The sequence below is a fragment of the Miscanthus floridulus genome, chromosome 7 (assembly GCF_019320115.1).
Source record: "Miscanthus floridulus cultivar M001 chromosome 7, ASM1932011v1, whole genome shotgun sequence".
In the NCBI taxonomy this organism is placed as follows: domain Eukaryota; kingdom Viridiplantae; phylum Streptophyta; class Magnoliopsida; order Poales; family Poaceae; genus Miscanthus; species Miscanthus floridulus.
The window spans coordinates 112,555,248-112,573,136 of NC_089586.1; the positions used below are offsets into that span (position 1 = coordinate 112,555,248).

The 17,889-nt window shown below is 41.6% G+C and overlaps 1 protein-coding gene across 5 annotated transcripts; it reads left to right on the forward strand.

Moving 5' to 3' along the window:
- The first annotated feature begins 685 nt into the window (after positions 1-685).
- On the forward strand, positions 686-16,649 carry LOC136467597 (histone-lysine N-methyltransferase SUVR5-like). Of its 5 annotated transcripts, none has more exons than XM_066466354.1 (12): positions 686-1,005; positions 3,043-3,974; positions 4,977-5,279; positions 5,351-5,461; positions 7,017-7,127; positions 9,149-11,893; positions 12,041-12,202; positions 13,351-13,467; positions 13,563-13,666; positions 15,766-15,906; positions 16,001-16,088; positions 16,163-16,649. In XM_066466354.1, the coding sequence occupies exons 2-12, from the start codon at positions 3,159-3,161 to the stop codon at positions 16,268-16,270; spliced, it is 4,806 nt and encodes a 1,601-aa protein (XP_066322451.1). In that variant the 5' UTR covers positions 686-1,005; positions 3,043-3,158; the 3' UTR covers positions 16,271-16,649. The 5 variants fall into 5 exon arrangements, with proteins under 5 accessions (XP_066322451.1, XP_066322453.1, XP_066322455.1 ...); XM_066466356.1 differs by having other exon boundaries at positions 3,057-3,974; XM_066466358.1 differs by having other exon boundaries at positions 3,534-3,974.
- The last annotated feature ends 1,240 nt before the right edge of the window (positions 16,650-17,889 follow it).

Here is a 17,889-nt window from a genome sequence, read left to right on the forward strand (position 1 = left end):
AAAAGTGGAAGATAATAGAAACAAAAAATTGCTGGAAGATATTTAGAAATTTTGAAAAAATCACATGCATGTAGGATGCACCCAGGCTGAGTGGATACACACGTTGATGTACTGCCACGTCGACAAATCAATGGCCCCGTTCGCTGGTCTCAATCTCAACTAAAACCGGCTAAAAAACAATATTTCGGCTAAATTATTATGATAGAAACGAATAAAGCCGAACGGGGCCAATAGCATTTACGGCATGTGCTCATCCGGTGGCAGTTCGTAGCCATCCACGTTCTGTGATTGGCTCGTAACTCATGCGCTCGGCTCCAGCTCTCGTCCGTCCATGCTGCTGGTTATCCACGTGGCAGAAGATTGATGTCTGTATCCACGGAGCCTGGGCATGCATACCGTATGCATCTAGTTTTCTTCCGCGATGTGCCGAGGTCAGGTACCGCGCGGGTGGGCCACGCAAATCTGGACGTCTTCTCACGCGGAAAGATCTGTATGGGCCGCGCCGTCAGACATTCTAATTTGGGCTTCGTTGCAAAGATTGGTTGGATTTCTGAGGGCCCTCTTTGCTAGACCGGGCCGGATAGCCGTTTTGTAGGCCCAAAGCGGCCCAAGCGGTTAATCCCGACGAGGTGAATTCAGTTGGCCGGTTTTCTAATGTTTTTCCCCTTCTCTGTTTTCCTTCACACCGTCTCACCGGGGGCGAATCGCGGACGCCGCCCACCTCCCCCATCTCCCCTCGCCCTCCCCAGCACGTGCACGTCGCAAACCCTTCGTCGCCACCACCGCCTCCCGCCGGCCGCCGCGGCTCCCATCCTCGCGTGGCCGTCGCGATCCACCGCCGGCGTCTCTCGTCCGGTGCTCTGAGTCTCGGCTACCTGCTCCTCCGCCGAATCCTCGGGGCCCTGGTGTCGCCACCGCCGAATCCTGCTGCACTCGACGCAGCCGGGGAACGCGGCCTGTTGCGGGAGCTGGCGCTGCCTCCTTTGCGGTGCGTCGTCACGGAGGGTATTTGCGTGACAGTGCTGTCACATATGACCAGTTATTTATTTTGTGATGCCAACTGCTGAATACACTACTTTCTGTTTCTTTTTTGGGTTAATTGGATCTGTGTCATTATAACTTAGTCGTTTATGAAGAACACCATTACTATTCGCCTATTTTGAAGCATGCCATTACAATTCTTCGTCCCACAAATATGCCACTGAATATGTATGGATATAGTCTGGGCCCAGCTGCAGGCGTATACGAAGACGTATACTTCATCTCTCCTGTCACTGACACGCGGGCCCCACATGTAATCTTCTTCTTCCCCCTCTCCTCATCACCTTCCTCCTGCTTCCACCTTCCGTCCATGGCTGTTGTGAGATGCTGGCATGGCTCTCCAGCGACCGTGGAGGGCTAGCGGACGGCGGAGGAGGTCGAGGGTGGCCCTGCAAACACATCGATGGTGCCCTCGCCGGTGAGAGTGGATCAGGTGAGGCCGGCGTCGGTGAGGATGGCCCAAGGTCCGCCGGCGTCCGTGGGAGACGAGGTTTCCAGCTCAGGTTAGCCACGAGATGTAGTGAGATGGCCTCCTCATGCGCTTGCGAAGCCGATGGAAGCAGCGGAAGGGCGCAAGATGGCTTGTGCGAGGAGATCGACGAGCTCGGGTCGACCCCGGCAATGGCGGCGGCGGTGCTTGGTGGAGGCGCTGGAGCAAGGAGGGCTTGTGCTGCTGCTGCTGCTCGCGGCTTGGAGATGCCCATCTCCCCGAGCGCGGCCATCACCTCCTCCCCGAGGCCGAGCTCCTCGAAGCTCTCGGCGGCTTCGACCCTCTTCCCCTTCCCCTGCTGCGAGCTTCGCTCCGCGGCCCTTGAGGCGGGCCTTGGGACGCCAGGGGACGAGGCGTCCTTGAGGTGGCGGAGGCGGAGGCGCTCGAGGAGGAGCTCGTGCCGCGGAGGGGGAGCGGGAGTGGAGGTGGGGCCGAGGGTCGGGGCGGCGGTGGAGAGGCGGCGCGGAGGAGGCGGAGCCGGAAAGGGGACGGGCGGGAGAGGAGGAGGCAGCGACCCACGGCGGCGGCGCCGGCCATCGCCATGGGCGACCCGCGGTGGCCTGGCGCTCGGGATGGAGAGAGAGATTCGGAGAAGAGGAGGAAGAAGATGACATATGGGGCCCGCGTGTCAGTGACAGGGGAGATGAAGTATACGTCTTCGTATACGCCTGCAGCTGGGCCCAGACTGTGTCCATACGTATTCAGTGGCATATTTGTGGGAAACAAAGAATTGTAATGGCATGCTTCAAAATAGACGAATAGTAATGGCGTTCTTCAGAAACGATAAAGTTATAATGGCACAGATCCAATTAACCCTTCTTTTTTACGCTTGAACCAAACCTTTCACTCTACATCATGCTTCAAAAGTCGGCTGCGTAGCTGCCTGGGCGCTAGGCCCCACCTCTTTCGCCTAGTTTCCTCGTAACCAGCCTTGGTGAATATTTCGCCGGCCTAATCACCTAGGTAGCAACTGCTGTTTGCCTAGCGTATAACTTTCTAGAACACCATGTTTTCATGCTATTAGCCCTGTTCGCTTAGCTTATAAGCTGTACTTTTTCAGAACATTATTTTTCTTTCACCACAAATCAGCCAACAGTACTTTCAGCCATGGCTTACCAGCCAAGCGAACAGGGCAAATACTCACCTGTGTATTGGCCCCGTTCGGCTGGCAGAATTTTGGCTAAAACTGGCTGAAAACACTATTCTGGCTGAATTGTTGTGAGAGAGAAACACTGTTCCGGCTGAAAAAAAAAGCCGAACAAGCCGAATATGGGGTAAGCCGAACGGGGCCAAAGAACAAAATAATACTGCCTTTTTTTGCATCGTAGTGTTGTCACTTCACATGTTTGTTAAATAGAAAAATCATCATAAGTATAATATATTCTTTTCTGTTTCAAATGCAACTCTGTTAGATTTTCGTGAGGTTTTTATTATTTTTTCCCTCCATAATATGTTTTCTTCCGAAGCGCTGCATATACTCTAAACAACAGTTTTCTATTTTTTCTATGTAGAACTAAGTCTACAGTCTTTATGGGCTTCATGCTAGTAGAGGATAATTCCTGCGCTGCTTTTGGAAGTCCTGCTCTTTTCCACATAGTGGATTGGTAGACCAGATCCTGGCAAAGCAATGCTGATGGACCCTCCTGTTATGCAAGTGGATTGCAATTTGAAAAATGATGTGGATAAAACATCATCGATCGCCTATGATAGGAAGCTGACCATCTCACATGATGATTATGGGTGGGCAGGCTCTGATGTCCACCCAAAAGATGATAAAATAGTATGTAACCCTGTCGAGGTTAGCGATGCTTGTCATACAGGCATAGATGAGGTATTAGACGCTGCTTCCAAAAATTCACCTCTTAACTTGGGTGATTTACCTCAGGGGACAGAACTAAGAAAGAAGAATAGCGACAATTCTTGCTCCGATGTAAAACTTCAGTTGAATTCAAGTGCTGGAAATAATAATGGCTTGCAAACTGATGACAACTTTAATAAACAGAATTTCGGTAAGAAGGATATGCATCATCCTCAGGAAGAGATACATCCTTCTCCCAATACAGTGTCATTACCAAGTTCATGCAGAATCAATGGAGATGCCACACCTTCTGAAGAGGAGAAAATAGCAGAGGATCATGTCAAAGTGGATGGAAATGTAGATGCTGTAAGTAAGGAAGTTGGAACTGACTTGGTAGGATGCCATGCACGGCAGAAAGAATTGCAGTGCACGCTCCAAGATCTATCAGAAATAGCCTGCAGTATTGATTTAGTACGTAATAAATCTTCTCCACAAGAAGAGATGAAGAAGCCTGTTTCCCCTTTAAATGATATGGGCCATAATGTTGATAACAATAGTTGTAATGGTGATACCAATTATAAAGGGGAGGAGCTCAATATGGGGAATGCTGGAGATGAGGATCATGCTGTAGCACTTTGGGTGAAGGTACACTTTTCTTTATTTAAATTCGTTTTGGGGTTATATGAGGAAGTACTTGTCATGTTTCAGGTTCCAGAAACTGCATTTAATAGATACACCATGTATTACTGGGGGTGGTGTGTGTGTGTGTGGGGGGGGGGTGGGGTGGGGGGGGGGGGGGGGGGGGGGGAGGAGGGGTGGGGGGGGGGGCAACTCATAGCTCTGTTATGATTTTCTAATTGTAGTCTTAGTTGCAGCTTTATTCCAGTTAAACAATGGTATGCTTGAGTGGTCCATGTAAAGTCTTGTTTTCTTTATTAGTCCTAATCCTAAAAAAGGTAACTTGAGATCGAAGGTCGAAGCCTTAACTAAAATGATTAGATGGGACTTCTTTTCATATACGGTCTCAGAATGAATACCTTCCCATGTCCTATTAAACATTTTTGTTTCATGACATGGAATTTTGTGGTGTAAATTATGCTGGATTTCCCCTTAATAGTGGTACCCTTGCTTTCTTCTGTTTATTCAGCTAAATATTGTGTATTTAAGTAAAGAAGGGGTATCTTGGGACCCAAATAACTATTTTCTGTACACTGAGCTTTAGGTACTGCGATAATATGTTCTCCTTTTGTTCATAATGAAGATAATATATTTGGTACATTAGTGATTCTGAAGGGCGGGCCTGGTGCAAGCGGTAGAGTCTTACCGCCTATGACCGGAAGGTCCCGGGTTCGAGTCGCGGTCTCCTCGCATTGCACAGGCGAGGGTAAGGCTTGCCACTGACACCCTTCCCCAGACCCCGCACAGAGCGGGAGCTCTCTGCACGGGGTACGCCCTTTTTTTTTACATTGGTGATTCTAGCATAATTTACTATCGCAAAAAATGAAAAGGAGAAATTTTGTTCACTGAGCTACCTACAAGATCGCTAGTACTCCTATTATAGTTCAGCTACCTTCTTTTTATAGAAGTTTTTGTTTTTTTCTAATACCTCCTCTGTGAACATGCTTTATCCTTTTCATGTGAAAACAGTGGAGAGGAAAATGGCAAACTGGAATTCGATGCTGTAGAGTAGATTGTCCTTTACCTACTCTAAGGGCAAAACCAACACATGACAGGAAGACCTATATTGTCGTTTTCTTCCCACGAACAAAAACTTATTCTTGGGTAGACATGCTACTTGTTCTTCCAATAGAGGAATGTCCTTTGCCACTTGTGAATGGAACTCATCGTAAATGGAGAAAGCTGGTGAAGGATTTGAACTTTCCTCGACGATTCAACATGCAGAATCTTGCCGTTTTTATGATAAATTTAATTGATGAGCTTCATATTGAGGTTGGTTATGTTCTTACAAGTTTTCTTACGCCTTTGGCTTCAGTTGTTGACACAATTTATATGTTTATTAGGCTGTAGTTGATAATGCTCGGAAGGCTACAACATGGAAAGAATTTGCCCTGGAAGCGTCTTGCTGTAGAGATTACACTGATCTTGGGAAGATGCTCCTCAAATTTCAAAATGTAAATCCGAGAACCTTGTTTCTTGTGGGTATTTCGTGGCGCGTCGCGTCAACTTTTCTTAAGCAAGTAGAATGTCCGTTTTGCTACTTTGCAGTGCTTACCGTTGATGTTTTTTTACGTCTTTTTTCCATTTTTCCTGATTGTATTATGGAAATACTTTCCATGTGACTATCTGACTGTCGTCTATCTCTTTGTGACCTTTACATGCCTTCATGTTCTCTATCTTCAATGGCAGTAAATTATGTAGTCTATTTATGTCCGTAGTTTTACTATACATCATTTTTCCTTTATCTGTTGCTGGATGTACCATAGTCATTGTTCTGCACATTTTATCTAGGATGTGTCAGACTTCTGTTAAGATGATCATCATAGCATGAAATAGAGCCTGCAAATAATAATTAGCATTGTCATCAATAGTGAATTTATCATGTTGCGGTTTTTCAAAAGTTCATCAAAAAGTTGTTTATGTTGTAAATATAAAGTTAAGTAAGGCTGCTGATTCACTTCCAAATTCGTCATAAATGTCAAGAATCAAAATAGACAAGCAGTCAATCTAGCACTGTTCATCATGTGCTGGCCGTGACACTTGTTTTTTTTGAATCTCAACATCAAAGGTGAATTTAGGGTCGAATTTTTGCAAGTCTATTTAACTTTGTGTTTGCCACGTGCATAATTTTTTGATGTTTCTTTTGAAACATTGCAACATGTTGGCCAGTGGCTCTACATTTTTGCTATAGGGGATGCCTGGTGCCAAACCCCATGACAGCAGTTACAACAATGCCTTAGCAAGCTAGGTAGACTAGACATGAGACCCAACAAGATACTAATTAACAAAAAAAACTAATTTAGTACTAGTAGTATCCATTAGCTATGGCAATTTGCAGATAAAAAACGAAAAAGGGAGAAAAACATTGATATCTTCCTTACATCTTGTATTTATCATAATTTATCCTTGGGAGTCTTAACTCCATAAAAAACGCCTAGAGGTTTAGATTAAAGATTGGTAGAATATGAAGCTGTATTAGGACAATTTTGTTCTTTTTTTCTCCATACATTTTTTTGGGTGTGGGGTGCGGGCTCGACCAATATCTAGGAGGTACTAGCCGTTATTGCCGATAAATAGAAATAATCCCCACCCCCCAACACACACAAAGGAAAAAAAGACTCGAGCTTGGGTGGTGGGGGTGTACACCCACACCTATTACCAACTGAGCTAGGCTCAGTTCCTAACACTTTAAGAAATCACCATCCACTTCAAAGTCTTTGTTTGCAAAATTATATCATGTACGCTCGATGATACTTATCATGATATGTTTATTTAATCCAGCTATACAAAATGACAACTCATGTAAGAATACCTTCTCATTTTATTGATCAAGTATGTGGTATCTCAAGCTGGACTAGATCTTCACTAGGGATTTCTGAGTTTCCATAGATCTGTGTCATTGGTGGTCTTACAAATATTTGAACAATGTTTGGTTCTTTATTATCTAACATGTCAATTATTTCCTTGTATGTTTCCCAGCATTGTTTCATCTTAATCGTATGATTTCAGATGATTCTTCCTGATTACATAAGCTGTGAATGGCTACAAAATTCTTTTGAGATGTGGAACCAAAAGTGTATGAATGCGCATGATGCTGAGACTATTGAAATGCTTTGTGAGGTACTATAATTTTTATTCTCCTTCCTCTGCACTATGTTGTTTGGAAGGTCATGATTTACGGGGTGTTCTGCTCGAAGTCTAACACTGCCATGCCTAAGCTTAGGGACTACAACCACACTTTCTTAGGTAGGTACGTGGATTGTTACAAAATGTTGAATGTCATAATATCACCTGCCATGTGTCAGACTCATTTCTAAATCACTCATTGCAACAACTTTGGCTTGCTACCCTTTCATAACCTCCTAATCGACGCTTCCTAGATTCATTCTTTTACTAACTTAACAAAAAAGTCTAGGTGTGTGTGGTGTGGTGTGGTGTGAGTTTTGTATTGGCTATTTTGAGCCTTCCTTTTTTTCCTATCTTAATGCAATGATACGCAGCTCTCATGCGTATTCCAGAAAAAAAAATCTTTTACTAACTTTCCTCATTTGTGTCTGCCATTTTATTGGCAAATTTATCTATGCTTATAGCAAAGTGGGCAATGAATTGTAGAGTTTCTTAGATTTAGGGGGCCGCAAGATGGGTGGGCGGCCCATGGACCGGCCCCTTCATTTTTGCTTTCAAGGGGGCATAATACGACCCGGAGAACCAGTGGGGCCCATCATCCTCACCCACCATCTGTTGCGGACCAATCCTTTCACAAGACTTAAATCCTCCCTCTCTTCTCTTTCTTGCCGCCGCCTCTCATTCTTTCTTCTCAAGCACATCCAGATCCGGCAGACTGGCCACGACGGCGCATAGAGAAGGTGCCGAGGTCGTAGGGGGCTAGCAGCGCAAGCAGAGGTGGGGTGCAGAAAATTTTGTTTGGGGTGCTGCTGGCGTTGTGGTCTGGATCTATCTGCAGCCATAGTGCGTGGAAACCACCAAAGCGGATCTGCATCTGTATGCAGCCATCGATTCCTGACTTCTTTTTCAGTTCTGTTGCATAGGTGAGGGGAACAAAGAAGTCATGATTCTCTTTGTGAATAGAACAGATGCGGGGTTGGATCGGGTTTATGTCTCTTCATGTGGAGTTGCCTAGCGTTTGTTTCTTGGATTACTTTCTATTTGACAGCTAGTTGTTTCATGCATTTTCCACAATTACTTGCCTAATCTTCTCTTGCTTAGTTAAATTCCTTTCTCATGGTAGAGATCTTTCCTCTTTGGTCAATGTTTATGACTCATCAATGGGTCACCACCCACAAGGCCTATCTGATTCCATGAAAAGTAGGTTCTGGCCCCATGCGGGGCAAATGCAGGGGCAGATCTACCCTGCTCAGTTGCGTCTACTTAGCTTGATGGTTACCTCTGTTTCAATCATCGCTAATAGTTTATTGGATAATAATATCTTGTTTCTCTATGTTTTTTGTTTGTACATTCCGACTTTACTTCATTTTGTGCTTAGAAATACCCACTTGGTGGTTAAGAATTCGGGTTCTCTTTACTTACCTCATTATTCAATTTGATATTGATGGTTGTGTTAATAATCATTTGAATTTCTTACAGTAGACTATAAAAGAGTTTTTGCATTGCCTTGTTCTACATTCAGTTGAAATAGTGCTTAGATAACTAATATGTTCTCCTATGTGCTTATATATAATATATGTGCTATGTTTAAGGTGAAAGTATGGAGAGCTAGGCAACTTAGTTTTCTTTTTGTTAGTTTTTATTCTTCAACTATTTGTTTTAAAACATCACAGTTTGTCACTCATTGTAGTTTTTTTAATCACAAGTATAAATTATCTTTCCATGCTTGATCGTAACAAGTAGATCACCATTTCTTGATCGACAAATTGTTTAAATTATACTCTAACTTTAATTCCCTTCACTGTCATTAAGTAAACGATGCAATTGGTTTATGTAATTTGATTTTATTGAAGCAACTAGATTTACTCAATGTTTCTTTACTGCTGAATCTTGATAGCACTATTTCCAGAGTTCTGGTGTCTAATATTGATTATTCTCCTATTACATTTATATACTTATTTTTCTTATTCCGAGTAAAGTGTAGCCAACTTTTTATTTCTTCTCTTCTTTAACAGGAACTTCGACAGTCCATTCTTGGGAACAAGCTTAAGGAATTGTGGAATGCATCAGTGCAGCCTGAATTAGTCCCTGAGTGGAAGACATGGAAACAAGAATTGATGAAACAGTACTTTTCGTTGCATCCTGCTGGTAATGTTGGCAACTTCGAGAAAACCAATTGTTACGATGATCCAGCTTTAGATCAACAAGGTAGTAGAAAGCGTCCAAAGCTTGAGGTCCGAAGAGGGGAGATACAAATTTCACACATGGGTGAAGCTGACTACAGGACTCCAACCGAAGACCCAAACCAAAATAACCTTCCTAGTAACTCTGTCATGCATGAAAATGTAGGGGCAGTAGGAGCAACAAATCAAAATAATGCTGTCACGTTACCTGGAAGTTCTGGCACCAACGCGAACACAATATCCAGTAGTGCCAATGCAGCTTTACAGAATGCTAGACTTGATTTAGATTCATTCAAGAGTTCTCGGCAGTGTTCTGCGTACATTGAAGCAAAGGGAAGGCAGTGTGGTAGGTGGGCAAATGATGGTGATATTTACTGTTGCGTGCATCAAAGTATGCATTTTCTTGACCATTCTTCAAGGGAGGACAAGGCACTTACCATTGAAGCTCCATTGTGCAGTGGTATGACTAATATGGGTAGAAAATGCAAGCATCGAGCTCAGCATGGTTCTACTTTTTGTAAAAAGCACCGCCTACAGACAAACTTGGATGCATTGCACCCAGAAAATTTGTTGGATCCATCTGAGGTACTCCATATGGGCGAAGAACCTCCGAATAAGTGGGTGGAAGAAATTTCTAAGTCGCAAGCAATGTATAGCATAGACTTGGAAAAAGACAAGAATGTCCAGGCTGCTGTACAAGTGAAATTGATGACAACTGTGGCTATAGAGAACTCTGGTGAAAAAGGTGCAATGGAGAAAACTGATGTGTGTGCGGCGTCAACTTCCATGACAAATACTGATGATACTTCTCTTTGTGTTGGAATTCGCTCTCATGACAGTATTGTTGAATGCCAGGATTATGCCAAGCGACATACTCTTTATTGTGAGAAGCACCTTCCAAAGTTCCTTAAACGTGCCAGGAATGGGAAGAGTCGACTCGTTTCTAAAGATGTCTTTGTCAATCTACTGAAGGGCTGCACATCAAGAAAAGATAAGATATGTCTACACCAGGCATGTGAATTTCTTTATTGGTTCTTGAGAAACAACCTTTCGCATCAACGCACCGGTCTTGCTAGTGAACATATGCCCCAGATACTGGCTGAAGTGTCCAAAAATCCAGATGTTGGAGAGTTTTTGTTAAAGTTGATATCTACTGAGAGAGAGAAACTAGCAAATATCTGGGGCTTTGATACAAATAGATCTAAGCAAATATATTCTGAAAACAAAGAAGGATCTGTAGTGTTGCAGGAAGAGGGAACTAATCTTTCATCTGGTCCGAAGTGCAAAATTTGTGCTCACCAGTTCTCTGATGATCAAGCTCTTGGATTACATTGGACAACTGTCCACAAAAAGGAAGCCCGGTGGCTGTTTAGAGGTTATTCTTGTGCTGCATGCATGGAATCATTTACCAACAAAAAAGTCCTTGAAAGGCATGTGCAGGATGTACATGGGGCTCAATATCTCCAGTATTCAATTCTCATTCGATGTATGTTATGTAACAGCAATTTTTTGAACACAGATCTGCTATATCCTCACATTGTTTCCGACCATGCCCAACAAATCAGGCTTCTTGATGTCCCTCAGCGACCAAATGGTCAATCTGCTCAACAAACAGAAGGGACAAGTGGTCTGCCCCTTTATGATAGCCACAACGTTGAGGATGACGATGGCTCACAGAAGTTCATCTGCAGATTATGTGGGCTCAAATTTGATCTTCTGCCAGATCTTGGCCGCCACCATAAAGTCGCACATATGGACTCAGGTGCTGTTGGCCACATTCCACTGGGCCATGGGAAGTATCAGCTTAACCGCGGCCGGCACTACTATTCTGCTTTCAAGAAAAGTTTACGGCCGACAAGTACATTAAAGAAGAGGAGTAACTCTGGAATCGAGAAAAACTTCAAGTTTCAGAGCTCTGGCCTAACATCTCAAATAGTTGAACCTGAAACATCCAGCCTTGGTAAGTTACAGGATTTCCAATGCTCAGATGTTGCACAAACTTTATTTTCCAAGATTCAAAAGACAAGACCCCATCCAAGCAACATTGATATTTTATCTGTTGCCCGCTCTGTATGCTGTAAGACAAGTCTTCTTGCTGCATTGGAAGTTAAATACGGATCTTTACCTGAGAACATATTTGTGAAAGCTGCAAAGCTTTGCAGTGACAATGGCATCCAAATTGATTGGCATCAAGAGGAATTCATATGCCCTAAAGGTTGCAAGTCTGGATATAATTCAAATGCTCTGCTTCCTATGCAACTCACGGCAGTTGATTTTCCTGAAGCTCCTTCAGTTGATCCTCTTAATGATGATGAAATGTGGGGAATGGAAGAATACCATTATGTTCTTGATTCAAAGCACTTTGGATGGAAGCCTAAAAATGAGAGAGTTGTTCTTTGTGAAGACATAAGCTTTGGCAGGGAGAAAGTTCCAATTGTCTGTGTCATTGATGCGGATGCAAAAGATTCTTTAGGTATGAAGCCTGAAGAACTTTTGCCACATGGCAGTTCTGTGCCTTGGCAAGGTTTCCACTATATCACAAAGCGTTTGATGGATTCATCTCTTATTGATTCAGAGGTACTATTTTCTTCAATTATTGATATATATGAATATATATTTGTGTAATAAGTGGGTCTATATTTTCCTTGGACTTCATTGACATATCTCATGTCACCTTTGTTCATCTTCAGAAAAAATATTTTCTAACAAGTTATGTTTCTACAGAACTCTATGCCTGGGTGTGCATGTTCCCATCCTGAATGTTCTCCTGAGAACTGTGGTCACGTGAGTCTCTTTGATGGTGTCTACGGTAGCCTGGTGGATATCAATGGAACACCAATGCATGGCAGATTTGCATATGCTAAAGATAGTAAAATTATTTTACAGGTAATACTTGTCAGCATTGGTACATCTTCTGTTTTTTGTTTTTACATTGCCATATGAAAAAAGTTGCACCAAACAACTGTTCTTAGTCCTTAGTTCATTCTTGTTCTGTGCTTATAATACACCAATAGGATGGCCAAATTTTGTTTTACGTAAAGACTGATGTTAAAACTGTTGTGTTTCATCTAAGGCTTGGGGTCTAAACATGTGGACTTAGGTCCGCATATCTGGTACTAGATTTGTTTTAATCTTATATCTATATCTATATACTCTTATAAAGCTAAATCCCACTAGATGTTTTATCTTTTCATGCAAGGTGTCCATATCATTCCCCACTAAGTGTCCCACTAACTTGCAATCCTTTCATGCAAGCTATCCACGTCATCCCTTATTAATTACCAAAAATATCCACATCATTTATATTATGTGCAATACTTTTGATCTTTAATCTATTAACGTAAAGTCATCTACATATGCTATTTGTTTCATCACATGTTCTTCTACAATGTGATCAAATATTCTATTGTTTTTTCTTCTATTAGCTTACCGTTTTTTTACCCGATCCGATACAATAAAATAACATGCAAGTCAAATTCATATATATATATATATATATATATATATATATATATATATATATAGAACTACTATCCTGTAGCTGGCTACAGAATAACTTATTCTGTAGCCACTTTAAGTTATGATAATTACTATGTTAATTTACGAGATTATAGTAACTCCTTACTAAGTGGTTTAATATAACGTTATGGTAAATATCCCCATGTGTTATAGTAACCCAACTATCGTAAATATGTATTGACATTATAGTAAATTAGTATATAAAATTATAGTAAATGGAGGTGGCTACAGAATAACTTATTTTGTAGCCGGCTACTGAATAGCCTCTCCCTATATATATATATATATATACACACACACAGTATACAGAATACCATATAGTAATGCTATATATAAAACATATTTATTTTTAAGAAAATCTCGCGGCAACGTGCGGGGTATGCTTCTAGTTAAGTTATATGTTTTAGTCCTTATTCGTAATTCTCATAACTTGAGATCCACGTTGTATTATTTTCTTCATTGTTCTATAATCTATATTATTTGGCTTATATACCTTTGTCCTTTCTGATTGGTAGGAAGGGTATCCAATATATGAGTGCAATTCATCATGTACTTGTGACTCATCCTGCCAGAATAAAGTATTGCAGAAAGGGCTGCTTGTTAAGTTGGAACTCTTCAGAACTGAGAATAAGGTGAAGTATTCCCCATGATGGATTTCTGAACTCCTGTATGTAATATGCACCTTAGTGTTCCTTGCAGTTTATTTTAATGTTGTCAAATTTTGTAGGGTTGGGCTATTAGAGCTGCTGAACCTATTCCACAGGGTACCTTTGTCTGCGAGTATATTGGTGAAGTTGTGAAGGCCGACAAGACCATGAAAAATGCAGAAAGGTTTGGCATTCTTTCATATGCTTTCTTTGAATCTGAACTTGGAAAGACATATTGGAAGTTCTCAGTTGTGTAGAAAATGAACTTCACCAAACTTGTCCACATTATCTTGTTTATGCATAGTTAAATGCTAAACTTTTCATCCAACAGCTAGTTCATTTCGCATTTTTGGAGATTTGCACTTAAGGATGAAAGAGAGCATCTCTTGGTAAAGGAGGATGAGATCCGACATCGATGGCAAGAGTATTTTGACAAATTGTTCAATGGTGAGAATATGGACACAACCTTTCAGTTGGATGACTCTTTTAATGACACCAATAGGCGCTTTGTGCGGAGAATCCAAGAATCTGAGGTCAGAGAGGCGTTGAAAAGGATGAAAGGAGGTAAGGCGATGGGACCGGATGGTATCCCAATCGAGGTGTGGAGATGCCTCGGGGACATAGCTGTAGTATGGTTAACCAAGCTGTTCAACCATATTTTTCGATCGAACAAGATGCCTGATGAGTGGAGAAGAAGTATATTGGTACCGATCTACAAGAATAAAGGAGATATTCAAAGTTGTACAAATTACCGGGGAATTAAGTTAATGAGCCATACTATGAAGCTATGGGAGAGAGTTATCGAGCATCGCTTAAGAGCAATAACGCGGGTCTCTATGAATCAATTTGGTTTCATGCCCGGAAGGTCAACCATGGAAGCCATTTTCTTAATAAGACAAGTTATGGAGCGGTATAGGGAGAAGAAGAAGGACCTACATATGGTTTTTATTGACTTGGAGAAGGCTTATGATAAAATACCAAGGAATGTTATGTGGTGGGCTTTGGACAAACATAAAGTCCCAACGAAGTACGTCGGGCTCATTAAGGACATGTACAGCAATGTTGTGACTAGAGTTCGAACAAGCGATGGAGACACGGATGACTTCCCGATTAAGATAGGACTACATCAAGGGTCAGCTTTGAGCCCTTATTTGTTTGCTTTAGTGATCGATGAGGTCACAAGGGACATACAAGGGGACATCCCTTGGTGTATGCTTTTCGCGGACGATGTAGTGCTAGTTGATGAAAGCCGGACAGGAGTGAATCAGAAACTGGAGTTATGGCGGGAGACCTTGGAGTCCAAAGGTTTTAGACTTAGTAGAACTAAAACTGAGTATATGAGATGTGACTTCGGCACTACTACTCGAGAGGAGGAAGATGTTAGTTTGGAAGGTCAAGTAGTGCCTAGGAAGGATACCTTTCGATATTTAGGATCAATGCTACAGAGGGACGGGGATATTGATGAAGATGTTAGCCATAGAATCAAAGCAGGGTGGATGAAGTGGCGGCAAGCGTCTGGTGTCCTATGTGACAAAAGGGTACCACAGAAGCTAAAAGGCAAGTTTTATAGGACGGCGATTAGACCTGCTATGTTGTATGGTGCAGAATGTTGGCCTACGAAAAGACGACATATTCAACAGCTAAGTGTCGCGGAAATGCGTATGTTGCGTTGGATTTGCGGTCATACAAGAAGGGATCGAGTTCGGAACGATGATATACGTGAGAGATTAGGGGTAGCACCAATTGAAGAAAAGCTTGTCCAACACCGGTTGAGATGGTTTGGACATATGCAACGGAGACCTTCAGATGCACCGGTGCGTAGTGGAATCCTAAGTCAGGATAGTAACGTGAAGAGAGGCCGAGGAAGACCGAAGTTGACTTGGGTAGAGGCAATAAAAGGAGACTTGAAAGGATGGAATATACCCAAAGACTTAGCCTTAGATAGGAGTGCTTGGAAGACAGCTATTCACGTGCCTGAACCTTGATTGCTTCTGTTGGGTTTCAACTCTAGCCTACCCCAACTTGTTTGGGACTTAAAGGCTTTGTTGTTGTTGTTGTTGTTGTTGGAGATTTGCACTTAACCATTGAATGCAATAGCTAAGTGGATTTGAGTTATTGATATGTGTTTTGGATGGCTTCCTTTTCTTGTACTGATGGGATGCACCTCATTGAATTCTCATCCCATACAGTTCAGGCCTGTAAAAAGCACTGTCAATTCTTTTGGATTTATGTTGTTGTAATAATTATTCATTATTCTAAACTGATTTTTTTTATATATTTCAGTGTGTCATCAAAGGGTGGGTGCAGTTACTTGTTTGACACTGCTTCTCAGATTGATAGGGAAATAGTTCAGACTGTAGGGGCTATTGAATACTTGATTGATGCCACAAGGTCTGGAAATGTTTCCCGCTATATTAATCACAGGTAATTCCATTTTATCATATTTTAGGGAAATCCATCACTGGAGCGAGTTGATTCTGGAATTAGTATTCATTTGTGCTTATTGCTTTGATAACAGTTGTTCCCCGAATCTCAGTACCCGATTGGTTTTGGTAGAGAGCAAAGATTGCCAGCTTGCTCACATTGGCTTGTTTGCTAATCAAGACGTAAGATTCTTTTTAACATTTTCCATTGTAACTTATATCGACTTGCTTTTAATTATTGATATGCTATTCTTCAGATTGCCGTAGGAGAAGAACTCGCCTATGATTACCGACAAAAGCTTGTAGCAGGCGATGGCTGCCCCTGCCATTGTGGAGCTACCAATTGCCGAGGCCGTGTCTATTGATTTTGCAGGAAGACACTAAGTAACTGTTCAACGCTTGGTTGCAGAACTCCGGAGATTTCAACAGTTGTGTAGGCTGCTGAGCGATTTAGCATTGCAATTTTCCTAGAGCTTGAGTGCAGGGCTAGGATCTCATTATTCATGCTACAAATAGGGATTGTGATATAGGATTCACAGGCAAGCATTAGGCAACAACATAGTGTCAATTTTAGTCATGGTACCATCATGCTTAACTGATTATTTTGTTAGACGCAGCCAGAAATGAAAGTGATTCAGGCTGCTTTGTTCGTAGGCGAGAATTCTCTCTGTAAAATTCCTTCATTCATATTTTATTGCTCATGGGCACATCATCGACGTGAAGTAATAAACTGGTTATCCCATTTTCCCGTTTGTTCATATTGGACAGTGGCCATTGGCCCTGTTCGGCTTACCCCATATTCGTCCTTGGTCGAATTTTTTTTTTCAGTTGGAACAGTGTTTTTCTCTCACAATAATTCAGCTGGAATAATGTTTTTTAGCCAGTTTCAGTCAAGTTTTAGACCAGCGAACGGGACCAATATTTTTTAGTAGTATTAATTGTGTGATGGCTATCAAAATCATTGAAAAGATAGTTTTATTTCTCTAATTGCGTGATTATGAATTTTATCAGAATCAATAAAGAAGTTTGTCTGGCTCTAGGGATGAGATGTTTGGAAACATCAAAACTGCACTTTGTTTAATTAGACCGCTATCTATGAAGCTGAGAGCCAGCATATGATCCTCATCTGGTGTGACACATGCTAACGCATCAAATTATCACACAAGAACGAAAGCAATCCATAGCAGATATTTTATCAGAATATAAAAAATATGTTGGTAAAATATGGGGAACATTAGTCCTGGGTATGCGCAACAGCTAGAAGAACCTGTTGTGGAACTTCTGGCATATACTCCCTCCGTCTCTTTTGAAGTGTCATCTAGATTTTTGTGTATTTCAAATATTCTTAAGTTAGACTAGATTTATAAAAAATAACAGTAACATTTGTATCTTTAAATAAGTGTATTACAAAATATACTCAATAATTAATAATTAATCTAATGATACTTATTATGCACCATAAATATTAGTAATCTTTTGTATATATTTGTTTAATTGGGTAGCGTGCCCGTGCGTTGCTACGGAACAACTAAATTTTTGTACTAAAAACATATGGATTGCACGATAAAATAACAATACTGTAAGATATTAAATTGACATTTAATCCAAAAATCAAAGTTTGTGAAATTAACAGTCACTAAGAACACGGCACCGCAGACTCACAAACTCTACTATATAGACCTTTCCGTGATACTGCTAAAATAATGTTTTATATCGGCAAGAAGTCTTGGATATTACAAACTAAATGAAGCAATCAAATATGTCAGACAAATATCGCTCAATCCACATATTTTGAACCTGTTTGACTAAATATGTTTGACTTCTCGACATGTGACAACGCCACTTAAAAAGGGATTAAGTACTCATCAGCTATGGTGGTTTACTAACTCATGTTGCAATAATAATAATCATGTATGCACAACTGTAGACAGACATTTGCATGCCCGCCTATGGTGGTTTACTAACTCATGTTCAGCCCAATACT

Coding starts and splice junctions, on each gene's coding strand:
- LOC136467597 (XM_066466354.1), top strand. CDS start 3,159: ATGCTGATGGACCCTCCTGTTATGCAAGTGGATTGCAATTTGAAAAAT. Junction 5,462..7,016: donor TGCTCCTCAAATTTCAAAAT/GTAAATCCGAGA, acceptor GTATGATTTCAG/ATGATTCTTCCTGATTACAT. Junction 13,667..15,765: donor ACCATGAAAAATGCAGAAAG/GTTTGGCATTCT, acceptor TATATATTTCAG/TGTGTCATCAAAGGGTGGGT.